At 35.8% G+C, this 27365-nt stretch overlaps 1 protein-coding gene across 2 annotated transcripts in view; it reads left to right on the top strand.

Moving 5' to 3' along the window:
- Window positions 1-25160, top strand: part of bel (ATP-dependent RNA helicase bel) — a 31905-nt gene extending 6745 nt beyond the window's left edge. The window contains exons 3-13 of one of the 2 annotated variants that reach the window (XM_085951587.1): window positions 6608-6826; window positions 9674-9930; window positions 11741-11887; window positions 12747-12955; window positions 15328-15453; window positions 15883-16147; window positions 17243-17444; window positions 18121-18273; window positions 19055-19250; window positions 20610-20782; window positions 21894-25160. In XM_085951587.1, the coding sequence (XP_085807713.1) occupies window positions 6608-6826; window positions 9674-9930; window positions 11741-11887; window positions 12747-12955; window positions 15328-15453; window positions 15883-16147; window positions 17243-17444; window positions 18121-18273; window positions 19055-19250; window positions 20610-20782; window positions 21894-22003 (2057 nt within the window). In that variant the 3' untranslated portion in view covers window positions 22004-25160. Of the gene's footprint in view, window positions 1-6607; window positions 6836-9673; window positions 9931-11740; window positions 11888-12746; window positions 12956-15327; window positions 15454-15882; window positions 16148-17242; window positions 17445-18120; window positions 18274-19054; window positions 19251-20609; window positions 20783-21893 lie in introns of both variants that reach the window. The other variant, XM_085951586.1, reaches the window with a different exon arrangement.
- Window positions 25161-27365: the final 2205 nt, after the last annotated feature.

Below are 27365 nucleotides of genomic sequence, written 5' to 3'. Positions count from 1 at the left end.
ATTACTTTCTATTAATATAATCTATCTAATTTTGCTTACAATGCCATATCAATTTAATATAATATATTATTATGTATATTTAATTGGTTATCAGAAAAGAATTATAGATAAACAAGTCGATTTTGTTAACTTTCATACATTTTCTAATCTCTTGTCTTTCAGCTTTAATTTTGATTAGTTCATTAAACTGTCACTGACATGGTTTGTTAATAAAGTAACATGCACATTGTCTCAACTGATAACGACTCATTGTGTCATGGATGCTATATGGAATATAAGGCATTTTGTGATTTAAAACGTTGCATCTCAAATTTCACATATATGATAGCATTTTCATTAGTAGGTTGGATTAACAAAGGAAATCGATCTATGGTGCTCAATAAAAATTGAATTTTTGACACGTCAAGTGGTTAAAAATGTATATTGTACAAGCATAGACAATCTATAATTACATGTTAAATAGTACAGTGTATGTCTTCTTATTGGTTACCACCAGAGTAATCTTCGCTCTATCGCCTGTTAACTGTGACAGTTCTGTGGAACTCCTCCTGTACCTATCATGGAGGTTCTTAATCCATGAAATGCAGTGTTTTCCTCTGTTACGTATACCGTTGATCTTTCCTTGGGGAATGTACTTGTAGTTTTGTTGCTATGTGCAACTTCTCGATCCATTACCTTTCATTTTTTGTTGACAGCTCTGACTTATGATCGTTAGGCATTCAATAACCAATTTGTGGATGCGACAATAAGTCGTAGGTGAGCACCCGTAATTCTATCTGCAGGGCAGGTGATCATCGTTGGACTTAAAACTATGGAGTTTCTGACAATTGAGACCTAGAAAAGTGCAGCGTCTGCAATTGAAGTGATGACAAGCTATGTTTTAGGCGGAGTAAATGCAGATGTCAGTGGCAGCTAAATCAGCGATAAATTATAATGGGACCCCTTATACCATTTTTCATGTGTACCTGCACACCTGCGATACACATGAAAGAAACCAATATTTTTTCTTAGACAAGACGTAATAATGGATCATTTGAGAATGTTGAAGTATATAAACAATTATATATTTCAAACCTCAATCCTCAGCATTTCAATTGCTTTTAGTAACCACAAAATTCAATTTAACTTTCATTTATAAGAATTCCTTCTAGAAGATTTCTTGTTATGTCTTTGATAATAAAATACAGACTCGAAATCAGTCCATTTGCCCGGCGACAGTTTAATACACAACTGCATGACTAGAGCCAACATGTGATTCGTTTTAAAAGACAGATTAAAAAAAAAACTAAAGAATCTTCTCCACCACGTGCGTTGTAATAATAATTCTACTAGTCCATTCTAGATTTCATTGAGAAATAATACCTAGCAGCGTTCAAGAATGCCAAGTAGTAAATTTGCCATTGACATTAATCACAAGTCGTAGAGTGACACAGTCTATTACGGTCTATTTTTAACATTTCAACGGCATTTTGGCTCATGCTTTGGTTTTTTTTAATATTTATTTTCTGCCCACTGGAGGTGCGTGTATGTGTGTCCATTACTAGTGTGTGTCTGCCGTTATGTGGCCTATATCTGAGGTCTGTCGCTATGTGGAAACTTCCTGGACTCTTTTAGGATCATCGCTTTGTTGTAATTTGTAATATGATACGAAACTATTGAATATTCGTTTCGTTTGCGTCGATATTCTGTTTCTATACTCGGTTGCAAAATAGGGTTACATGTAAATTGTACATAAAACATTTTACCGTGGCACAGTTCGCCGAGAGTTTTCTTATCGGTGATCGTATACTATACGGTCTCCAATTTTATTAGATTCAATATGAACATTAATTCAATTTCCATAGCTGATTTTGGCAAAATTTGTGAATTCAAGAATGAAAACCTAACCTAATCTAACTATCGATTGTCATTATATGGAAAATTCACATTTCTTGATTAAGTGTAGTTTTATCTCATCGGTAAATCACCTTCTATGTCCTAACCAAAGTACATGTTAATTCGAATTCTCAAAATCCACAGAACCAAATGTGAGTTAAAATAATAAGTTTCATCTAGGATTGTTTTGGATTAGAAACGTGAAAATCCAAGGTGGGTCCTGGTGTCGTCCACCTATTCCTATCCAAAGTAACCGCTTTCCATTTCACCATTCCAAGCATATTTATGGTAGTCATGGAATTTTTGGTTCAATATTACTCTCTATATCAGTACTTTGCCATTTGTAAATTACCTGCTAGCCAGGGCTATCTTCCACCTCAATCAATCGAACTGCGTTGAAAACTTTGTAGAGACCGTAGAGTTCAACATTGTGTCTTCTCCGTTTTTGGTTGGCCGTAGAGAATTTTTCTCTAAAAAATATTTAAACGTTTTCTAGTTAAATCATGTCGAGGATATACTGACAGAATGCATTAACTCTGTTTTTGCTGTTTTAAATGTATACAATTTAACGCTCTACGTCCTGGTAAAACGCACAAAGGCATAGGATATAATAGTGAGAAAACAGAAAGATTATTAAATCATATTGTTATTTTTTTATTCTGATAGAAAGTATGATAATGACCTAATGCGTTCTGCGTATACAAAATACAGGACTTGTAACATGTCATATATTGTGTTTGCCATAAAGGTTAGTCTTTATAATGTAGAAAAAATGTTTTTAAATCATAAAAAAATCTACATAGGAGATCGCTTTGAAAAAAAATTAAAGTCCTTTTTGCGATTATCTCGGAACTTGTTTTAATGACTTAATGCTTTCTGTCAGTATACCCTCGATATTATCTTAATTTAGTGATCTATTTTATCAGAGTCAGTGTCTATTGGCCGTGTTCTACTTTATTGGTGTTTCGTGCCTCAGTTTCATTTTGTCTGCAATCAGTTAATTGGTTTACATTAACGCTCGCACATCACGTAGCTGTTGAATTAATTTACTTTATGAGGTTAAGAGTTCAACTACTCTTCTAGCGTATCTGTATCGACAATGTGTAATATGTTATTTTATGTTTTGAACGTACGCAGCATTCTCTACTGATTCATTTAATTATGTCAAAGTCGATTGATTAATTCATATGGCAAGACTATTTTCAGTATTTCTTGCTAGAAGAATGTGAATGTTGACTACCGTGTAATTAAGATATACCGGAATAATAATTACGATATATCGGCAGATAGAATATTGAAGATATATCGGAAGCCATGATATTATTAGGTTACATGTTAATTGTACGTAAAATATTTCACCATGGCACATTTTTCTGTGAGCTTTCTTATCGGAGAGATATGAACGTATACTATACGGTCTCCAATTTTATTAGATTCAATATAAACATTAATTCAATTTTCATAGCTGATTTTGGGAACCTAACCTAACAAATAATCCAGTATATCTGCTATTTCCAAAATTTGTTTGCTGCTGGCTTCCTATAAAACCGATAAGAACCGTGTTTTATTTAGACATGAATTTTATGTCAGTCTATACGACTCAAAGAGGTTGGACGGTCTTTAATATACGGCCATATATCGTCGGTGTTTTGTAAAAAGGGCGAATTAACCAAAATGCTACTTTACAGGAGGAGGATTTTTAACTTTTGACATTTATTTGTTTTTTACCTGTAGGTGATTATAAATATCTAACAAGTTTATAATAAAGCTTAGAAAGAATACTGTCATTATAATAGGTATTATTATATAATATTTTAAAAGGCCTAATATGTCACATTTGCTTTTTATTTCGTAATTTTAATTAATTTAGTTTTAGTCGATTATCGTTTTTAAGTACTTTCCTATGGAGATAAAAATTCGCCGTTTTTACACAACAAAGCTAGTGGGGTACATATTGTATTTTCATTAAAATCTCGATTTCGCCAAAATGGTTGATTCGCCCTTTTTACAAAACACCGACGATAATTCCGATACATTTCACGGTGAAGTGTGATACGGCGAACTGCATATGTACAAGTTTCTGGACACGGATGTATTATCCTATTTTATTTTATATTTTCTAAAGCTTTATTCCATGCACCGACTGCAAGTGCAATATATCATGCTGACATTTTTGACTAGTTATCCACTGGGCGATTCCAATTCGCGCCACGTGAAGATCTACCGATCGTGCAACAGGATAAATTTGATGCACAATTTCTCTCGCGCATGGTCATTTGAACAAGTTATTTATAACTTTCGCTCGCGCACTGGAGAATATGAAATGTCATTGGCTAATCACAGCGTTATAAATATTATGTACTTATCCATTTGCTTCAAATTATAACAATGACAATGGATTTGCAGATGATAGATGATTTACTAGGATGTCGATGGGAAGAGATATATGTAAAATTAACACAATACCATTATCTTATGAAATTGTACTTGTGGTGAACCCTTTGACGTTAGACATTATTGTCAATTTTAAAACAAACGAAAATTAACCGAGATTACGCAATTCTAGGCGAAGCTTTTGTGAAACAAACTCCATGGAATCATAAGTAACTTTTATACATATTTACAAGTAATTAATCTACTTCTGCGATTCGAAGATGGCTGGAATAAAGATATTTGTCATGGCTACAGTAATGATTTGAATCACTTGCGGGGCAGGTTAGAATAAAGCTGCTTGGTTGGGCTAAATATGATGGCCATCATTCCTCATTTCCCCACCTACCTCACATCCTTATTTATTATTGTCACAAGACCAGGCAACAAGCAATTACGGATCATGAGACGTCCGTGATTGCGAATAACATTCAGTTAGCTCAAGACAATGGGTGCGTGTAGGCTTGTAACCGCTAAACCACCGTTTATTGATTAATTCAATTATACAGACTTGGTTCGAGTGCTTTGTCAGTTAATTGATGTAAAAATGTGTACAAATTTGACACTAATTATTTGTTGAATTGGTATTTAAATTGTTATACAAAATGAATAAATCATTAATTATTATAGTTTATCATTTGCTCTGATATTATCTAATATATTATTATGTATTGTCAAATAATGACTTTTTTCTGTCATTTCTAGACCGCTTTGTTTGCATGCTTATTTCCCTCTAGTGAGTCAGTCGGTCAGTCATCAGAAAGACAATACAGTTGACGATGTTTTAACTAAAATATGACTTGCACATTAACCGCAGGTAAACTATCGTCACATGTTTATCTATGAAGGAAGTACCCAGTCCCGTGCGAGACATTGGTTTTATTGGACGACGGAGTGATCGTTTTGTATTGTTTTTGGAATTTGCCAGACGTGACAATCTGCTAAAGTCATTATAATTCCAATTGAGAACGGAATCTTTCAAGCGATCTAAATGTCACACTAACCATTTTTTGATCAAATTAACCAATCAAAATGAACCAAGTATATATACACTCATCTAATATAATATATTATTTAGAATTTTTATTGCATGATATTGCCTGTCAATAGATTAAGTGATAATATTGAATGTTTAATCTGCAAACCTGCCAACTCCATTTGGGCAAATTGTTATATAAGGAGCAGAGTTGTTCCATTTATGATATTGGAAATTTGACATCTGCAGTTGGCTGTTACGTGTGAAGAATGATGAAGCATTTATTTATTGGTTTAGAAATTTTAAATTTTTTGTGAGCATAGAAAACATGCTTTATAACAAAATGCAATTAAAATCACATTTTTGGTCAAAAGTGGAGTTGGCTGGTTTGCAGAGCAGTCGATATCCGAAAAAATAGTTATTATGGTACTGTTCGGTTATACCGGAGCCAGCGGAAAACGCATTTTGAAAATAGCCAATAAACTGTATTATTTGTTAGGTTAACCTAACCAAACCTAACCTAACCTAACCTAACCCAACCTAACCGAACCTAAACTAACCCAAACTAACAAATAATCCAGTTTATCGGCTATTTTCAAAATGCGTTTTCCGCTGGCTCCGGTATAACCGAACAGTACCGTTATTATCATTGATAACCGATACTTCTTTGTGAGTCTTGAATCGAGTACATTTTAGAAAACACATGATTTATAAGATGTAGCTTAAATTCATGAAAGTGAAGCTGAAGAAAAAAACTACTTAAACTAATGATTAAATTATCTGCAGGCGTTTCTCATTTGAGTTTCGTTATTGGCAAATATGTCAAAAATTTTAAATTCATCTAATCCAGGGGTAGTCAACCTGGTCCTGTTCCAGCTTTCATGGTGGGCAAGTAGGGGTTTTAAAAACTACTTTAAAAGTTACTTTCCTACTTTATAAATCACCATTACGGTTAGAAAATTTTAGAGATACAAAAGTGGGTGGTAGGTATAAAAAGGTTGACAACTCCTGATCTAATCGGTCGTTTCCATGAATTATCAAATGCACAGTTGTTGTCGGAACAAAGCTTGACAGTTGAATATCTTATAAATGGATAGAATTGTCTTATTTATTACTATATATAAACAAGTTTGAACACAATAAGATAAGATGCACTCTTTAATTAGAATATTTAGATAGCTATATCTTAAGTCAAATGACAACAATGCAAAACTATCTCTCCGACTTAAGCTCGAGCTTCAAAAATTAACAGTCACCTATATTGCGATAACCCTGATGCATCCCAAAGACGATGAGCTACTAACGGTTGGAATTGGTTTGTAACAGGGGAGGACTCTGGGCGCGTGTCCTCTGACAACCGCTCGGAGTACGGGGGTCGCGGAGGCAGCGGCTATTCGGGAGGTGGAGGCGGAGGCGGCGGTGGCAGAGAGGGTTCCGGCAACTACAGCTCCGGCGGCGGTCGCTTTGCCCGCGAAGGAGGCGGCGAGAGGCGGAGGGACGACCGGGACTTTGGTTCCTTTGGTGGGCGCCGGGACCGCGACAGAGGTGAGGACGGTAAACACGCAAAAAAACTTTCTAACCTTACGATTCAGTCCGATCTCTGCGAGATGAGATACCCCGCGGGCTGATAACGACGTAAGGTTCTGTGACACTGTTATGAAGTACCGAACGATATTTCTGTGGTTCGAAGGCAAAAGTCTTTTAAAAAAATATCTCATATATGTCATACATATAAATATATCCTGCCAAATATGACAGCTATACATAGGCTTACCATATATCATGGTTGTCCTCTTTGTAGATGGGTCTCGGAAGTCCCAACTGATTTGTCATTTTGTCCCAGTTTATTTGCAGTATTTTAGAATCCACTTGCAAGATTGATAATTTGATTACTAAAACACCATCTATTGTTTTTAAAAATAATCTATATTGAGTCCAGATTATTCCCTTTTATATAGATGAGATTTTATCATATCACATTAATTGTGTACATTTTTGTTATTGTTATGTTGACGTTGAGTTTCATAACTGCAACAAATCGTCTTTGATGTATAACATTTTTGTCTTGTACGTTTGATTTCACTCCGGCCACCACTCCGTGCTTCTTAATTGTGTCACCTGTTTTATTAATCCATTTTTTGAGTTATTAATGTAGAGAAAAACTCTGTTCATATTTCATAATATAATGGACACAGCGTCTGAAGAATAAAAGTACCCTCCCTTTTTCGGTCATAGATATTCATTTATTCTTTCGTACTACACATTTCCTTTTTGTATATGGTTGAAGAATGAATTCTTCCAATAAGGGAAGCGTCAGTGTATATTGCAAATTTGCTTAAATACTGAGGTTTTGTTTGTATGCAATATTGCGTCTATTACGTTATTTCAATGAATTAACTTTTTTTTTTGAAACTTATGTATCATTCTAAATTTTGTCGGATTTGATCACTTCAATGTGTAATAATAGAATAGCTAATACTTGGTAAAAACTTCTTGAACGAAAATCAGTATTAAATGTTCGATGTGGCTTTTAGAGAGTTTTGAATTAAACGTTATCGTGTACATAATTAACCAAAGCCAAAACTAATTAGAATACACGAAAGATTTAAAAACGTAGCATTCTATTTATTGGGAATACATTATTACTTTGAAAAGTCTCAGAAACATACCTCCGTGTATAGAAATATCTTTAAAAAAAATCTTGGATTAGAACACGCATCTTTCTCTTGAATGATTCCTAATAATGCTGTCTGAGGTTTTTCAAATTCTGACACGTAACAGTTACCGTCTTTGCAATTTTAATCAGTTAGGTGTAATCCAAAATAATTATTAAGGCTATACTTCAGCTGGGGCACGGTCTAAAACGATCGTGACTACGCGACGCGAAGATTGTGCAAACGACGCGTGCAGAACAAAACATAATTTGTCATAACAATTCAACATGCGTCCATTTAATGTTATGTTTATTGTTCTATTATTAATAATAATAATAATATTTTCATTGACATGTTTTCTTTTTCAAGTAAATGGGTAACGTTTTTTAGTCATCTTTACACGATTTAAGAATTAATTCCCCCGACGCCATCACAAAACAAATTGACGTGTTCACAGGTCGACTTTCGCTCTCCGATTGGCAGCTAGTCCGAAATTTCATCGCACATATAGTTGAAAATTATTTGCCATTTTACTGAAGTATGATCTTAAGAAATGCTTTAAATTCAAGAATGTAGCATTGTTTTTATTTAAAATGTATTGTCTGAATGAAAATTAAAATTTGACAACATCCAGCAGTCTATGTTAGTAATATTTATTATTTAAAAGTTAAGAATAATTCAGATGTGTGTATTTGTTGGAAAATATCGACATGAATAGCATTTGCCATGAGACCCAATGAAAGTAGTGTAGTGAAACAGTAATGTATTTATTAATAGAAGAGAAACAATCACATACACAAAGGCTTTGAGAAAATCACATAAATATATTGTGACCTCACCGAGAAGCAAACACGGGGCCCCCGGATGGAAGGCCAGCGCCTTACGCACCAGACTACAAGGGTCGCCTTCGTTGGTAAAGCTCACCCTCAGATTTGCGATATAAGTGTGTCTATTATAATATAATCAGAGTTCTTCTATTTATATAACGCTTGATAATGAAATATATATATTTTGATTGTTGCAATATGTATGTATACCTTGTTATTATGTATGAAATTTGTTACGCACAGCAGAAACAGTTCAAGTAATAGATAACCGCCTTTAGTTGTTTTTATTTTGTACAAATTATTTAATTAAATGATTGCTCTTTTCCCCTAAGTAAAGCGCTACTTGAATGACATTCAATATGCAGATAATAAGGTATACTATAAGTAAGTGTTTTATATTACTGTCGTCGATTATTAAATGTTATCAAATAAATGCCGGCATCGCGGGCTCGGATCCACCTGGATTGGTAAACTCCGAGCATTAGGTTGCCTGATTATGTAACATTTTCAACGTGACTTCTTATTGAGGCAAAGCATAGCTTTCTCAATCTAAGAGCAATCACAAATTTGAATCAATAATTTTATGAATGATTTAAAAAAAATATAGTAAAGAACGATTAGTTTACGAGTATCTGGATTTATCATTATTTGGAATACTTTCGTCATTGTATTAAGATTCATGTGTTTTGTGTTGCTTTCGTGTTACCTTATAAATCAATATCATAATATTAGTTATGACCTCTCGCATTAAGCCTAAGGACAATATAATCATATAACGCTGGTAACCTATAAAATGTCAAGAGATGTCACACAATTTATAAAAAGTGATAAATTACATTGTATTTATAAATGTCACCTGCACCTTTCTATCTATGCAGCTTACTGAATGATTTGAAAAACGGCTTCCACAGGAGGTAATCGCGACTGGTATCAGAACGGCGGTGGTGGCGGCGGCGGCGGCGGTGGCGGTGGCGGTGAGTGGGGTAGGGAGCGGGACGGAGAAGGAGGCGGCAGAGGGGGTGGCGGAGGGGGCGGAGGCTACGGAGGTCGAGATGGCCCTCCGCGCAGTGACCGCTGGAAGGAGGAAGAACCTTCTTCCAGGCCCCGCTGGGATGACAGGAAGATGGGCGGCGGGGGCGGAGGGGGAGGCGGAGGCGGCAGAGGCAATGTGAGTCATTCATTCCACGGATACTTAGCAATTCTATTCATATCTGCTTGTCTATTCTAACCACAAGACTGCTATCGAGGGTAGTTTTTCATATGTTTTGTATCGAAGTATTATAATTGTTATTTAGCCGTCAAAACTGTCTATCTCGCTCTAAAATTTTGCAGACCCAAGAGAGGTGCTGTTAACATTGTAACAATTATAACTAACTTATTGTAATTGTTACAATAAGTACTAATACTTTGATATAAAACTACCCTCGATAGCAGTCTTGTGTATAGAATAAATGCGCTGTTGTATTAATGAAGTATGAAAAATTAAGTGACAACTGCTTTAACTACGGTTCATTACACCAGTTAATTCTTGACTAGACTTGTGACTTTGTTAGCGAGCTCTATGAGCTTGGTCTTGTTACCCGTTCAATATGTAGACAACAACAGAGACGTACTGGATGCAAACCACTTCCTCTAGGGAAGAGTGGCACAAGTTACCTCAACCAGTTGTCGCACACTGATCGCCACAAAGGCCAATTTTGTTGCATTTATAAAATTAGTGACGTCATACTGTGAACATGAACATCTCTTTATTTAGATTGTTGAAATTGTTGATTTATGAAAATCACATAAATATATTGTGACTTCACCGAGATCGAACTCGGCGCCCCCGGATGAAAGGCCAGTGCCTTACGCACTGAACAACGAGGGCCGCTATGTTTAAGTGATGCTGAATAAAGGGACCCATTGACTACTGCTTAAATAAGCTTTGATTCATTCTGTATTGCGGGTATATTTGTGGCAAATTTAGTTGATAATATAATATCACGGTTGTAGTATAAATATGTCACAGAATATTCCAACGTGATTGAGTAAGAAATGAATCGTCAAATATATTTTTACTATTCACATTTTAAGCAAATTCAATAGAAAATTTTTGAAATGAACAATCACATTATTATGCCAAATGTCATTTGTATCAAAAAGTTACAAATCAACTATTCTAAAAACATTTAATTACATGTATTTTAATACAATCGAACTTGGTTATTACGAGGAAGATGGGACCGACTGAATTTGCTCATTACAAGCATTACTCGTTATATCAGAGAATAGGTATTTTTAAACGAGCGGTCACATAACACAAAAAGTTGCAATTCAAACAAAAAATACACAATTAGAATTTTTCCCCGAAACATGCATGGCATTCATAAACTAAAAAATTTTTTTTTCATTGTAATGAACGCTGGTAGGTACCTAGTGACTTTACAAACCTTGGATTTTTTACATGCAATTTCAACCATATGCGTGTATACTTTTTCAATATTGTCGGCGAAAACACCAATTAGGTAGGTACTTAGATACTTAACTAGTGTTAAAAACTTCATCCGATTCTGGCGGCATCCTGTCCGATCGGATTTTATTGCTTAGGGTCGAAATGTTTTTAAACGATCGACACATTAACAGTATTTTAGCTCGGTATATCCGATAAGTTGCTCGTTATAACAGTGAATAAATGTATGGAGAAAATCATGAGCCAAAATGTCAACGAATGTTTCCTCATTACATCCGAGATCTCGCTATGTCCTAGATCGTAATAACCAAGTTCGACTGTATTAGGCAAATTCAGTAGATGATTTTTGAAATGAACCATATTATGTAAAATATCATTTGTATCGAAAAGTTACAAATCAACTATTCTAAAAACTCAATTATAATACTATAATTGAGCTTCTCGATTAGATTGCATTTTTCTGCTGGTAACATGTTTCACGTGTGAGCGCGTTATTGCAAATATTTACCGTGTATTGCTCTTCCAGAACAATGATTGGACGGCGATGTTGCCGAGAGACGAGCGGGTGGAGGCGGCGCTTTTTGGCACGGGCAACACGGGAATCAACTTCTCCAAGTATGAGGACATCCCGGTGGAGGCCACAGGAGAAAAAGTTCCCGATCACATATCCAGCGTAAGTCAACACTTCATTGTACCAATTGATATTAAATGCTGGAAATCCAAGAATATACTTTATGTGTATTACGTATTGGGATACAAAATATTTACTTTCAACAATAATGTTTTTATTTGTTCATGTGGGCCACTGCAGATTTCTTTTTATTTATCTTTTTACGAGAAATGTATGTTGGGCAATCGCTCAATCTATTACGTCCATACTATTGAATAAAATAACATCTGAATTTTACCGTAACTGGGATTCATTATAGGCCTGATGATTAAAGTGCTCGGCCGTTCTGGGAATGTATAAAATATATAAAAACCTGTCACAACGTACAGTTTACAATGATTTTTCTATAAATTCGAGAATTGAAATGAAGCACCCGTCCGGTAAGGTTCAAGCTCTGTGGTGTTACCTGCAATTCTCAGGTAACAGCAAGTGACAATATTATCTAATAGTCATCTGAAATGGCTCACTGGCAGAACAGAATAGTTTTGGACATTTATAAAACTATGTTAATAAAACATATTAATAAGTCGCAGCTAACTCCGTGCTATAAGACCGTCAGAAGCTGACTGCGGTCTAATCCTCAAAGGGGGTTAATTTCGTGGATATTACCACATACTGTACCTATATGTATATATCATTACAATTAAAACATCAGAAAAACTGAACATATGAAAAATTATCATTTAAATAAAATTAATATCATCTATTATAATATATCAGTATATTCTCCATATAATTGGGCATGAATAGATCATGTTGGGCACCTACTGTGGGTCTCATTTTTAATTATTATTTGTTATTTTGCTTTACTAAATAAAGCACGCTCGGACTGAATATAGTATATATGTGTCTGATATTTCAGTTTGACGATGTCAGCCTCACCGAGATAATACGCAACAACATAGCGTTGACGCGCTACGACAAGCCGACTCCCGTGCAGAAGCACGCGATGCCCATTATCATGGCGGGCCGTGACATGATGGCCTGTGCGCAGACAGGCTCCGGCAAGACGGCCGCCTTCCTCGTGCCCATACTCAATCAGCTCTACGAGAAGGGACCCGACCCCAATGTGTCAGTACCCCGCACTCCATAATATGTCTTCAATATCGCGTCTGGCATCGCAATAGCCATTTCAACAAAATAAATGATACTTATGTTAACAGCAGTCAAGTATTTGAACATGCACCTAACCGAAAAAAAAAACATTTTTTTTAAACGGTACATGTTCAAACACGCGCGTTAACATGATCTTACTCCCTACTTCATTTATCCTTTGTCAACTTATGGCTTAGGTCAATAATTATTATAAAGCAACCATTATTCGTAGGATGTTTATCACATTTGAACGGTCAAAGACATAGCTTATAATCAGTATCTTTAGAATTATCTTCAAATGTGTTAATCTTGCCCAATTTTTTGAATAATAAAATGCCTAATTCTTGTCAACTTTGGGATCACAGAGATTATATAATATAATTTTTTATCGTAAATATTTCACTATATAATGTTAACATTAATTTTACTAATGGTTTTATAAATGCGTTTAAAAATTAATAAATCTAAAAAATCTTAACACCACTGCACATGGATGTACTGAACTATGACTATATTCTAAACATTAGATCGAGAGGTTTAAAAGAATACTATTTTATGTAATAAAAATATTTTATGCAGTCATCAAATGCTTAAAATAAATATAAAGGATAATAAGCCTTCAAAATTATTTAAATAGATTATCTACAACATTTAAGGAATGTTCAGGCTAATGCTTTGAAAATACCATGAAACTCCATTTTGACCTACGTTGGGCATGTGGGCCGTTAAAAATAATATATTATTCTTTTTACCAACAATCGTACAAATTGGTTTGTAGTGTATTATGTCAATGGGTTCTTTCGCCATGTTTCTTTTCTTTTGAACCGACATTGTTAATCTTTGCTGAGTCTCATTTTCTGAACGGGTATAAACAGCTTGGTCTTGGGCACTGCCAGACGTCATGACATCTATAAATAGAATGCACAATGACTGCCAGCAATTTAATTGAATGCGGTCAAATAAACTTGATTTTTAATTTTAGCATGTAAAATCGAGAATCAAATGAATTGGTACTGCAGAAACTACACTCAAATAGCGAGAAATCTTGAATTCCAGGCACGTAAAATCGGGGTTCCACTGTAATTAAATTGAAATTGTACCTCTGTTTTTTATTAAATTATAAAATAAATAGGATATATCGAGGGTATACTGACAGAAAGCATTATCTCATTAAAACAAGTTCTGAGATAATCGCAAAAAGGACTTTAATTTTTTTTCAAAGCGTTCTCCCACATAGATTTTTTTATGATTTAAAAACATTTTTTCTACATTATAAAGACTAACCTTTATGGCAAACACAATATACGACATGTTACAAGTCCTGTATTTTGTATACCCAGAACGCATTAGGTCATTATCATGCTTTCTATCAGAATAAAAAAATAACAATATGATTTAATAATGTTTCTATTTTCTCACGATTATATCTTATGCCTTTGTGCGTTTTACCAGGACGTAGAGTGTAAAATTGTATACATTTTGGCATTTAAAACAGAAAAACAGCAAAAACTGAAATAATACGTTCTGTCAGTATGCCCTCGATATGAGGCGTCTAATTCCAAAAAGCGATAAGTCCACCTTTGGTCAAAATCGAGAAAAAAACACACACGTATTCTTTGTATAATTTTACACAATATGTATTGATCTATAAATTCCAAAATGCGACATAACCCTACGAAAAAAAATATTTTAAGTCTCGATTTATTACAAAAAGCGCTAAGTCCGTGTTTCATATTATTTAAAGCTTGGTTGATTTCGCGCGTGTTTAAGTCAACCAATAAGGGAAAATTCAATATTAAAAAGGGCGTCTCCCATGCAGTAGCATCTGGTAAACTCATGACAGTGGTGCCATGGAAATATGTGCCTTATGCGGAATAAATTAAAAAGTGAGGTACAAGTAGCGCTACGTCCAATTTTATTTTGCCTATATTTATTACATTTAAGAGTTTATCGGCTGAAACAAATTGCCATTTGGTTCTAATTTCAACATAGAATACAACGGAAAAAATAATCTCACGTTAAAACAAATAATTGAAGCTTGAAACATAAAAACGTTTTTTCCCGAAAATATTGAATTGTGGACTTGTCGCTTTTTGTATTTAGACGCCTCATATGTCAAAAGGAGGGGGTATAATTTTGAAGAATGAGTAAGTAAGAATATTCTGTCTCTCTGTGAGTGAAGTACGTAACTTTATCTTAGTAATGGTATGATGACCGAGATGGCTGTCGACTGATAAACTAATCTGCAGAGTTTTGATACAATCATTTACTCAATTAATCAAGGGTTTAATATGTTGTTAGTTAATATGTTATTGGTGTCGAGTGATGATTGTGTGTTTTTATTTCAGTCAGTACAATAAACGCAAGCAGTATCCCCTGGCCCTGGTGCTGGCGCCAACCAGAGAGCTTGCCACACAGATTTACGATGAGGCCAAGAAGTTTGCCTATCGTTCGAAACTCAGACCCTATGTTGTGTAAGTATACCAACATATCATTTGTAGCAAGTTCACACGTGTGTGTTGAGTTTGGTTTGCGAGAGCCGCACACCTTGCATAATTTTTATTTTATTTAATGAACTATCCTAATTTATAATTTAGATCAGGGTTAGTAGACCTTTTTATACCTACCGCCCACTTTTGTATCTCTGTTAGCAGTAAAATTTAAAAAATGTGGGCGGTAGGGACCTGATTGATCTCCCTTGATTTAGATCACGTATATATGATTATATTTTATTCGTAAATACTGTACAAATTCAGTACTGTCAATACAGAATATTAACTTATCTGTAGTTACCGGTTCGAACATAATAAAAATGCTCCAAAATGGCAATCAAAATTTAAAAAAGGACGATGGACTCCTTCTTTATTAGTTATATACCTTTATTGTTCGATTGTCATTTGCAGCTACGGAGGCTCAAACCTGTTTGAGCAGGTGCGCGACCTGGAACGCGGATGTCACTTGTTAGTGGCGACGACGGGTCGTCTCACGGACATGATGGAGCGGGGACGGGTGGGGCTGGACCGCTGCCGCCACTTGGTGCTGGACGAGGCCGATCGCATGCTGGACATGGGCTTCGAGCAGCAGATCCGTAAGATCGTGGAGATGATGCCCCGCAAGGGAGACCGGCAGACGCTCATGTTCTCCGCCACCTTCCCTAAACAGATTCAGGTATGTTGTTGCATCTTTACCCAAATACGCATATTATACGAGGGTTGTCTATAAAATAAGGTCTCCAAGGCGCTGGAGTCACGAGGAATGCTTTAATGCAAAATTCGGCAACACTGGCGAGTAGTTTGATTCCCCGCCTACAAATCCACACCACTACAAGCTGTCTACGACACTTAGTCTTGGTTTGGTAGCTTGTTCGCGATGGAGCTTCCACTCGCCGCTACCGCCAGGTGTGAGTTACGTTCTGTTATTCGTCTTTTGTGTGCTAGGACACTACGTCTATAGAAATAGTTACACACGACAGTTATGTGAAGTGACAACAGTGTATGGACATCAAAAATGTGCGAAAATCGTGCAGAGTTTAAAAACGAACGTACAGACGTCCATGATGAACAGCGTGCCGGACGGCCATCGGCTTCGGACCAAACGATTACAAAAGTGGAGAGGGTAATGCTTAAAGATGGACGGATGATGATTCGGGAGCTCTGCAAATTTATCCCTGATGTCAGTAAGACTACTATTGACAAGATTTTGACAGAACGTTTGCATAATCACAAGGTGTGTGCAAGGTGGGTCCCGAAAATGCTCACCGAAGATCACCAACGGCAATGAGTTGAAGCGACCCGCGAATTCCTTGATTGCTATGCAGGGCTAAGAGGGTGAGGAATTCTTGGATTCAATTGTCACTGGCGTCACCAAGTGATCATCTCTTTCCGGTGTCACACCTGGGTAGGACAAATTTCAGGACCGATGAGGAGTTGAAGGAAGAGGTCGTACGCTACCTGCACGCCGCGGCGGGAGAGTTCTATGTTAATATATATTATACGAAAAATGCTACACTGCATGCAAAAATGCATCAATCGCAATGGGGATTATGTAGAAAAATAGTAGAAAGACCAGGCTTTCCAACAATGTATAATTCATTACAAATAAACGTGTTTGTGAAAAAAAATTGGAGACCTTATTTTACGGACAACCCTAGTATGAAAGTGTAGCTGAAATTTTTTTACTGTCTAATATCAACTGTAAGACATTTAGCATTGCAAATTAGTAACCACTTTATTGTAATGGTGATATTTCATTGAATGATTCCAGAATTTGGCACAAGATTTCCTGGACAACTACATATTCTTGGCGGTGGGCCGTGTGGGCTCCACGTCAGAGAATATCACACAGCGAGTAGTGTGGGTGGACGAGCCGAACAAGCGCTCCTACCTGCTGGATCTACTCAACGCTGTGGACAAACCTGACGCCACTGAGGAAAGCCTCACCCTGGTCTTCGTTGAGACCAAAAAAGGTAAGAAACGAACATCTAAAGTTTAGTCTAGATTCTAAACTGTTCCTAACGCAAAGATATAGAGATAGACACAAAATCTATGAAATTGAAGCAAAACAACAACGTCTGGTCGACTCAGTGCTAGGAGACGCAGGCCTTAGTCCGAACCCCATTTTAATAAAAGTAATAAAATCTTGCTTTGTGGAATTCTGTCTGGTTAGTATACATTAGTCGTCACTATTCAATATCTATTTAATTATGGGAAACACAGGCATGCTTCATGATAACCGATAGAAATTTGTCTTCTGGTTTTCTGTGTGACAATAATCATAAATTGGATAGCCTGGATCAAGCCACTACTAGAGGAAAGCCTCCGAAATGATTCGGATGACTTCTATTTCTCGGGTATAACTGACTAGATTTTTCCAGCAATTGTCCCTTCAGGCTAAGTGTTCAACCCATTTCCATTTGACGTTTTCATCAATTGTTTGTGTGATTGTTTTATTTATTTATTCAATCTTTCCCCTTTTTTCTTGCGTGGCATGCACTATGCATCTGTTCTTATCACACTGCTATATAGCCAAAACTATTTGGTTTGAATCTACCTTCATTGATTGTTGATTGAATACAGGGATGTATGTCTTTAAATAATACACGGTATTTTAAAATGTGTTCACACCTATGTTTTCAATTGCAGGCGCCGATCAATTGGAGGAGTTCTTACACAATTCGAATTACCCGGTGACGTCGATTCACGGTGACAGAACACAGAGGGAGCGCGAGGACGCTCTTCGCAGGTTCAGAACGGGACACACGCCCATTCTGGTCGCCACGTCTGTCGCCGCCAGAGGCAAGTCTACTTTACTTAGCCTTTGTCTATTTCATCATCCCATAAATACAGAACCTACTGTTTTTTTTATATTTTTCAAATCCAATATTTTATACTTGTTGGTAAGAATCCCTGCTATTTATTATTTTAACTATGTAGAGAACTTCCTTTTTAACAGTAGTTGTATGTATAGCGGTACCTTGCTCACCGTGAATATTGCAAAAATAAAAATCAATTTATGTTTCAAGTGGTAAAAACGAATTCAGTTTCAATTCTGAATGACGATATTCCCAATATTATGTCGTGTGTTCAACATATTTGTATGTTTAAAATAATTGATTTACGTTGGTAAAATCCCGTTTAAAGCGGTACGTCCAAAGACGTCATTTTTGTATGAGCGGCGTTCCGTTCACGGAAAAGTATGCATCTTAAGACGCTATTAGGAGCCATCCAGTTAATAACCAGAATTATTCAATAGATGTCCAAAACGGTTTAAAAAACATTACCAAGTACCTTTTGTAACACAAGAATTTCTCATGTTTGGTCGTTAATGGGTTATGTCTCGTTTCTGGTTACAATGTATCGTCTTAAAACCTTGGGACATGGCTTGCCGAACACAATTGAGGATCACAGTATAACATTAAATCAGATATTGACAACTATAACTATATCTATTCTCCAAATCTTGGCATTTTTCATTGTTGTGACACTGCTCACCTCAAATGTGTAGTTTTCGATCATCAGAGGTGGCTCGGCAGAGTCTTGAGGCGTAGGCATGTAATTAATGTGTGTGTTATTTCAGGTTTGGACATCCCTCACGTGCGGCACGTGATAAACTTTGACTTGCCGTCTGACGTAGAGGAGTACGTTCACCGAATCGGCAGAACAGGCCGCATGGGTAACCTCGGCCTGGCGACCAGCTTCTTCAACGACAACAATCGAAATCTCGCCCGCGACCTCATTGATTTGCTCGAGGAGGCCAAGCAGGATGTGCCCAGGTCTGTAATCGGTGTCTTCCTAGTGATCGTGATGATCGGCTGCTGTATTTTTTCCCTGCTTGCTAACTTCACTCCGTTACTCTTCGATGACAGAATTTGTGAAATTATGCTACAAAGGTGCAAAGTCTCACTCTTAGATGGCATCTGTTGTACATGTGTCAGTCTGTGCACCTTTTTAAATCTGCAGAGACCCTTGAGCATCGGTCGGATCAAGAGTCGTAGAAGTATAGCCTTCAACAAGTGGCATTTAATCTTCACAGAGAACAGCAGCGATCTCCATACGACTCCTGAGTAGATAATTACCTAAATGTCGAATTTTCATTTTTTGCTTCTAAGCTTAGGTCCTCCACAAAGTGATAGTTTTATTACCAGATTTCGTTTGATGAGGAATAACATCCAATTTATTGGTCACAAATAAATACTCATTGGTAAAAAAAACATGTCATTTGACAGAAGTGGGAATTACATACCCACCCACGGTTTCAAAAACAGACACTACCAACCACCCTACTGTGGATCCATTGTACTGCTATAACATAGAAACCATGGATCCTCACACCGAGTTTAACAAGAAAATACCAACTACTGGGGAATTGCTAGACTCAGAATGTGTGTGGTATAAGAAATACTTTGCTTCTATCTGTAAAAGCGATCCTTTCAATCTAAGGGGCTTTTAGCTGTCCTTTAGTTTGTTATGGATCTGTAACTCCCCTCTTTATGATATCTCCCCAATGACAGTAAATTGTCTTTTGTTTAATTCATCGACGCCCTAAGTTACTAATAATGTACTATTGTTAAGAATATTCGATCGGTGTGATTTCGACTATTACAATGTACCCATTCAATATTATATTATTGATCAACCCCAATTTATCCACCCTATCTACCTGTGTTACTACACAAATATAAACCCTTGTACATGAACTAAGCATCACTAATATTACTTACTTACTATTTCATATTAATACTATTGTAAATGATCCTTGGATTCATTCAACTCAAAAAGTTCAAAACATAATTTAGTTCTGCTCACCAAGTTGTTTCACTGCGGATCGAATCTCTTTAGTTCTTTCCTTTTTATTTATATACCATGTAATTGTAAATTGAGTATTGACGAATAAACATCACTGAAGACTAACATCCATCGAGTCTTATTACTGACATAAACCTTCCACTGGACCACGTGAAGGATCGGGGCCCGTTTGTACAGATTTCCGTTGCCGAAAACATAACAAGTTTTGCAGCATTGTATGATGATCTCTACTTGTATTTGATGTATGTCGTGATGGAAAAAATTTGAATCACCTACTAAAGATCCGCAGATTATCAGTGGTTTTAGTATTTTGTTTGTTGTTTCAGTTGGATCCGCTTGGTGTCTCAAGACGGCCGCAGTGGAGGCGGCGGTGGACGCAGAACGGGCGGGGGGAGATCCAGTGGAGGCGGAGGCGGTCGCTTCTCTTCTAGGGATTACCGTACCCAACCCGGAGGGCCGAGACCCTCCAGGGGCCCCACGAGCACTGGATCTATTGGAGGTATGCACTTGCGATCTGCATAACATTCTACATATTATGAAGGATTTACGCTGTTTACTTACTTACTGTTTATTACAAGTTTCATTGCCAAGAATTGGTAGAAAACAACTACAGTCGAATTTTTAGTTATTACGAGGAAGATGGGACCGACTGAGTTTGCTCGTTATAAGCATTACTTGTTATATCAGAGAATAGGTATTTTTAAATGAGCGGTGGTCACATAACACAAAAAGTCACAATTCAAACAAAAATACGCAATTAGAATTTTTCCCCAAAACAAGCATGGCATTCATAATAAACTACAAAAGAAGTTGTTCATTGTAATGAACGCTGATAGGTACCTACTGACTTCAGCTTGGATTTTTTACATGAAATTTCAACCATATGCGTGGATACTTTTTCAATGTTGTCGTCAAAAACACCAATTAGGTACTTCGACACTTAACTAGTGTCATAAACGTAATCCGATCCCGGCGGCATCGGTCTACGGTCGGATTTGATTGCTTAGGGTCGAAAATGTTTTTAAACAGACACATTAAAAGTTTTAAGAAAAATTTTGAAAAAACGAAAATGTCAACAAAGTTTCCTCATTACATCCGAGATCTCGCTATGTCCGTGATCGTAAAAACCGAGTTCGACTGTATATAGATAAGGAGTGCAGAGTATCCATCACTGAATTTACTCTACTGTTGTGGCACAGCTAAACAATTTGATAACATAAGGGATTATTTATGATAGTTCATCTGAATATTTTGGGAATTGCTGTATGTGTTCTGTTGAATCCGTGAACTAGCATACTATGTGAATAGGTTTGATTCAATTTTGAAATATTGAAAAGCCATTTGCCAATTCATTTCGGAATAACCTGTTTCTCATTTTCACTCATCGTCTTAAGGCCCTCCTCCCACGGAGCAAGTGAAATCTGACGGAACTGAAACTAAAATTCCAACCTTATGTCTATCTTATATCTTGCTAATGTTTTTCAATGGCGGCTCGCTGACGGCGAGACTGGAATCTCTCAGTTTCAAAACGGTCGCGAAGAGACGTGACTGATTCGGCAATTTCATGAATTGACCTTAACAATTTAACGTTACTGTTTCATCATTTCAAGGATTCTATGGCGGAGACGGAGGCTACGGCGGAAACTATGGTGGCAGCTATGCGGGCAGTGGCGGCGGCGGCGGGGGAGGCGGCAGCCGCACCGATTGGTGGGACAACTAGTCCCTCAGCGCAACACATCACTACAATCAATCAACACACACTCTTAAATTCTTATTTCCTGTCAATCACCTACCCCCTTCTCTTCATACCAATCCTGCAGGCTTATTCTAGCAGCCGTCGTCACGAAATTGAGCTGACGGAATAGGCCGATGTCAAATTAAAGTTTATTATGTTTTGCCCAAACATAAAACTATTAAATAACCAGTAGTAATCGGACTTAATGTTTTATAATTTACAAATTTTTAATTACGTAATTTGTAATGTGTTTAATATAAAATCATGTTGAATTTTATTTTTATCTACAAAGCAATTTCAAATTGTTTGAATGTTCTCTGAAAGCTTTGGTGATGAATTCCAATGTCTCTAAATACCGGTAATTATTATTGTAAATGTGTAGTGATGAATATAAAAAATAATTAAAAAAAAACATGCGTAAATACATTTTAAAAGAACCTAATTCCGACACGATCGGAATCTCTTGTAGAATTGAAACACATTGTCTATTGTCATTTTTTACTTACTTGCGTGTGCACTCTTTCCATCGTATTGTATAGTAAATTTACCTCACGAGGACACTTATCCATTCTACTGCCTGTCTTTAGCTACAAGTCAACGGTGGGTCGTTTTAACTGTGATATTGACCATCAGAGTGACAGTGTACCCTTAGTGAGGCAAAACATCTATACGTACCAAAAAAGCGAATGTTGCAAGGTTTTCTTTTTTTTTCTTTCTAATTTGCATATATATAAAGAAAAAATGGCGTATATTGCTGTCATTTGTGTACTTTTGGTCTCTCTTCAACAAAACAAGCATAGCATTATCGGCTTGTCTTTGAATACCATATAATAATATGTTATATTTGTGTTCAATTTGATTTAACTAACTCGGAATTAAAAAATTGCACTCTAAATAAATTGAAATTGGAATGACAACATAATTCTCTTGATAAACTTAATCACACAAATTTGCAGTCTTGCAACATTTTTTCTTAATTCTTTTACCATTTAGGTTGATTAAACTTTTACTTAACGTTTTAATTGCACATTGTTTTAAAATAATTGATTATATTTTAATGCCAGTCGCGTAAATAATACGCGACAGATTTTATAATGGAAGTACACATTCTGCTCTTATTCATTGACGCGTGTTTGTATAACATTTATACTGCGTTATCCATTCACGTTGAAGTGCTGCTATTTCTCTTTTGTGTTGACTAAATTAGTAATTTTTGCATCGTAAATACTTTGACACATTGTACACATGTTAAAAACTGCATAACCGGGTAGAAAAAGCATTTTAATTAACACACATAAGGCATATTGGCATGTTTACATTTTTATTACTAGCGACACCTGTCGTTTAATCAAAACGATTTTCAGTGACACGGTAACCGAGAAATCTAAAAACAATGTCTGTAGAACACTATGCTTATGTTCTACCCGTTGGCAAAATACACATTCGAATTTCAAATAAGAAGTGCCATTTCATACGAATTAAAAATACAACGTTTGAGCGAATTATCAATTATCAGTTTTGCAAAAATGTCACTTTATCTATGCGTGGATAACGCTGTCATTCGTTAAAATACAATATTTCATTTCTTTCTCTATCGGCGTGGACATCACCACGCATTTCTCGCCAATGAATAAAGCCTTGTGTACTTCCTCGTAACTATTAACTGGAGGTTTAATTATTGTTTTGGTGTGGCCGGAATTTGACGACAGTAACGCGTGAGGCGGATGGAGGCATCCGAGAGGGGGTGCCTCCCAAAATGGCCGCATTTAACTTCTCTTTCTTTCGATGTGAAGTTTTGCTGTCCCAACCGAAAGAAACGTCCCCCCCCGCAGGGGGTGAGGCGGCGTCAATAATAATTGTTAATTTTATTGTGTTTTATGTAAATGTAAACATGTGTTGCTACATTGCAAAAATGAACTGTCAACAGTACACTGAAAAATAAAGACGATAATTTGATTTGATTAAAATTCAAGAGATTAATCTAATTCTCGTAAATATGCAACCTTTAATCTTAAAAGAATTATGAGACCTGTGTAAAGGTTTCTTATATTATTACGCATCTGTAGTCTTTATTTTTCATTGTGTCACAGTTTTGCTGTTTTAAATCTGGTGTAAGACACTTGGCATGTAGGTGACAATGGAATATGATTATCGGCTATTTTGCTGATGAAGAGACAATTTATAAAACGGGTGTTGATGATGTATTTATTAATATCTTTCCGGGTGTCGATCGTACATGCCGGGTGTGATTTTTGATGTGATATGACGATGGCCCTTGCACGTTTCCTCGCCTGTTGTCACGGACGATGTCATCGATGAATGCCACCGTTACAATACGAGTCGTCGGAAATCTTGCAGGGCGGTCGTTATTATTGTCACAATTATGTTTTAAGATGATTGTCAAATCATAATGTACGGTTGCAGTTACAGTCTTTCAATTAATTGATGCTAAAAGCGTAACAATCGAGTGGAGTGGGTGTTCCCCGTTACTCGAATATTGACGATGATCGCCGCCCGAATGCTCGGCGGCGAATATATAGCATTAACCGCACCCTGACATTGTCCGGTGCGGAATGCTTCAAATAATGACAAACGCAGTACGATTACTGCCGGAAGTCCCTTATTGAAACGTCTTACATTAGACGTTACGGATTATTATATTCAAGAAAAAAGGGACTTCTACAATTCCCTGATATGACGTTTATCGGAGATTTAATCTTATGAAAATTAATCTTGCCGATTTTTTTTAAATTTCAATAAAACATCGGCATACGATTTAACTGCCGTTTGTAGGCTCTCGACTGGCGGTCTTATGCGTCGCAATTGCGCGAGTGCATGTTTATCTCCTCGATTATTGAATTATCGGATTTAATTATTATAATATTTAATAATCGTAGATTTATTAAAACTGGCGGCACCGGGGTCCATGACAAGGCCGCCGGCGTCGGCCGGTTCTCTTGTATAGGACTCTAAGAGTATATGCTGCTTCCCACACCAACCAAGGCGTATTGTTCAACTATTATAATCGATTTGAATTGCCACCGAGAACTGTGTATCAATCTATATTCAGCGTCCAATGATAGATTGCTAAAATACCATTACAGAATTCATCTTTTTTACAACAAAACTATTGTCTTCAACCAAAACAGAAACAAAATTATTAAAATTGTGAGAATCGCACATTACCAAAGTAGCTTTCTCGCACTGGTAATGGAAGTTTTTCCATTTAAATGCCATTGCTAATAGACTCGTCAATGCACAGTTCCCGGACAGGTATACCCAAAAGAATAGTAGATATATTAATAATAAATTTATAACTAGTATTCCTTTTTTGTATTCATTTTATATATATATATATAATATATATTTTTGTTTTTATTTAATTATTATTGTAATATGATAATTTGTTCTTATGTTCATGTGTAAATCGACTGTGATACGATATGAGATCTTAAGGTAATATATTGTTTGTAAGTTATAATCGTAAAGTGCGGCGGAAAGGAGCAAAGTTAGTTCTTGGGGGGCGTGGGGACAAAACGGCGGACTGACTCGCGTCTTGTAGTTAATATTTATTTTTGGGTTCTGTTCCTTGATTTGTTAAGCGTAGACTCTCGATAAGCCGATGCCAGTTTAAACACGTTTCCTCTTTTATTCGCTAACAATTAGATAGATTTAATAATACCATCCATAACCTTTTTATTATAAATTTTTCATTTACATTTATTATTCAAAGCGATCTCTGTACTAATTGTGCAATAGCAGCTTACGTAAAAATTCAAATTGCATTCTTCAATTAAACACTTTGTAGTCCAATTAGCCTAACTACAAAAACAGAGTTTTAAAATATTTCTAAATTGACTATGAATTTTGCATTATTATTTTTAGTTAATATTGCGTAATTTTTAGCTACCAAATATAAATCAATGTTTTTATTGTATATTTGAAAGCTTTGTTTCGGTGTATAGGTCTTTTTAGTACTTTTATCTTCGAAATTCTTTAATAAACGACCTTATGACAATTTTTCAAAGTTGTCACATACAGGCTACGGATTGCTTATTTCTTCAGTTGACATCGGTTTTTATTTAGTGGTTTTTGTTACATGGATCGAATACCAAAGTGTTATATCTCTTAGAATAAAAAAAATCACAGTATTGAACGAGTACCAAAATTGACAATTTTTTTTTATATTGCGTACGAAGGACGTGTTATTACATATTATTAATTTTTATAATTACTTAATTACCTGCGTGACGGTTTGAAATATTCATTGACGTTATAGAGTAAAAAAAACTTTCAAATCATCACAGTATTTGAAATACCAGTGTCTTATCAGCTGAGTCATTGTTTTGTGCATTCAGAATTTCTTAATGAGGAGACAACATTCAGTGCAATATCTGCGGTGTATAGAGAAAATTACTGAAGTAAAAATTATCAACTACACACGCAAGCCTTTTTAAAGGCGATTAGACACTTGTGTGGAAAAAGAGCATTATTGCAAAAAACTAATTTTCGGTCAATCAGTCCAGCTGACATTCATTTGTCTATATACAAGCCAAAATTCATTATTTAATCTCATCAATGGATAACACTGAAAATATTAAGTGGTTACGCGCGGCACGTGTCGTGTTTAAGCAAATCAAATAAATTCTTACCTACATCAAACTGTATTCCCAGTTTTTTTTTTATATGGTGAATTGGAAATAAAAATAATTTAACTAATGACTAACGTACTTTACCCAAAGATTTTAAAGCTCTTTATCGTCTTAAGTAGTTTTTCTGGAACATACAGTTATGTTGTTAATACGTTAGCAAGTTGTATTTCAAACTGTCGCGTGGATTTTTTAAAATCTTTGCTGTTTCATCAAGGCATATAGAATGGTTGTGAATGATTTACATATTGAGAATGCTTGGCTTTAGCGTGGAGTTGTACAATGAAATCCGGTAAGAGTTTCGCCAATTATTTACGGTTGATTAAAAATAATTTAGCTTGTCGCGTAACTAACTTCATTTATAATACATACATTACTAAGTATTTTTTAGTTAACCCTCGTAAAGACTAGTGACTTTATTACGTTATTTATAGTAGGAACAAATTTCATGTTTACCAGTGCATATCGAATTCATTAATTATTGATTGCTTTAAAAATTACAATTCATAACGCCACCAGGGTAAATAAATATTACATAATATATTATTAATACGAATATAAAGCAAAACTTGGCAGACCAAAAATGCATTTTTAATCAAATAATTAGAATTTATATTATTACTATATTTCAAAATTTCCAGTTGAAAAAAAATTAATGTAAGTTTTGGTTTGCCTCTAGCGTTGATATATTAATTTTA

Source organism: Rhyacophila brunnea, unplaced genomic scaffold, assembly GCF_057557595.1.
Source record: "Rhyacophila brunnea isolate RB1 unplaced genomic scaffold, BYU_Rbru_1.0 scaffold_24, whole genome shotgun sequence".
Taxonomy (NCBI): Eukaryota; Metazoa; Arthropoda; class Insecta; order Trichoptera; family Rhyacophilidae; genus Rhyacophila; species Rhyacophila brunnea.
The sequence above is the reverse complement of the archived record's forward strand: the minus strand, read 5'-3'. Positions and strand labels throughout refer to the sequence as shown.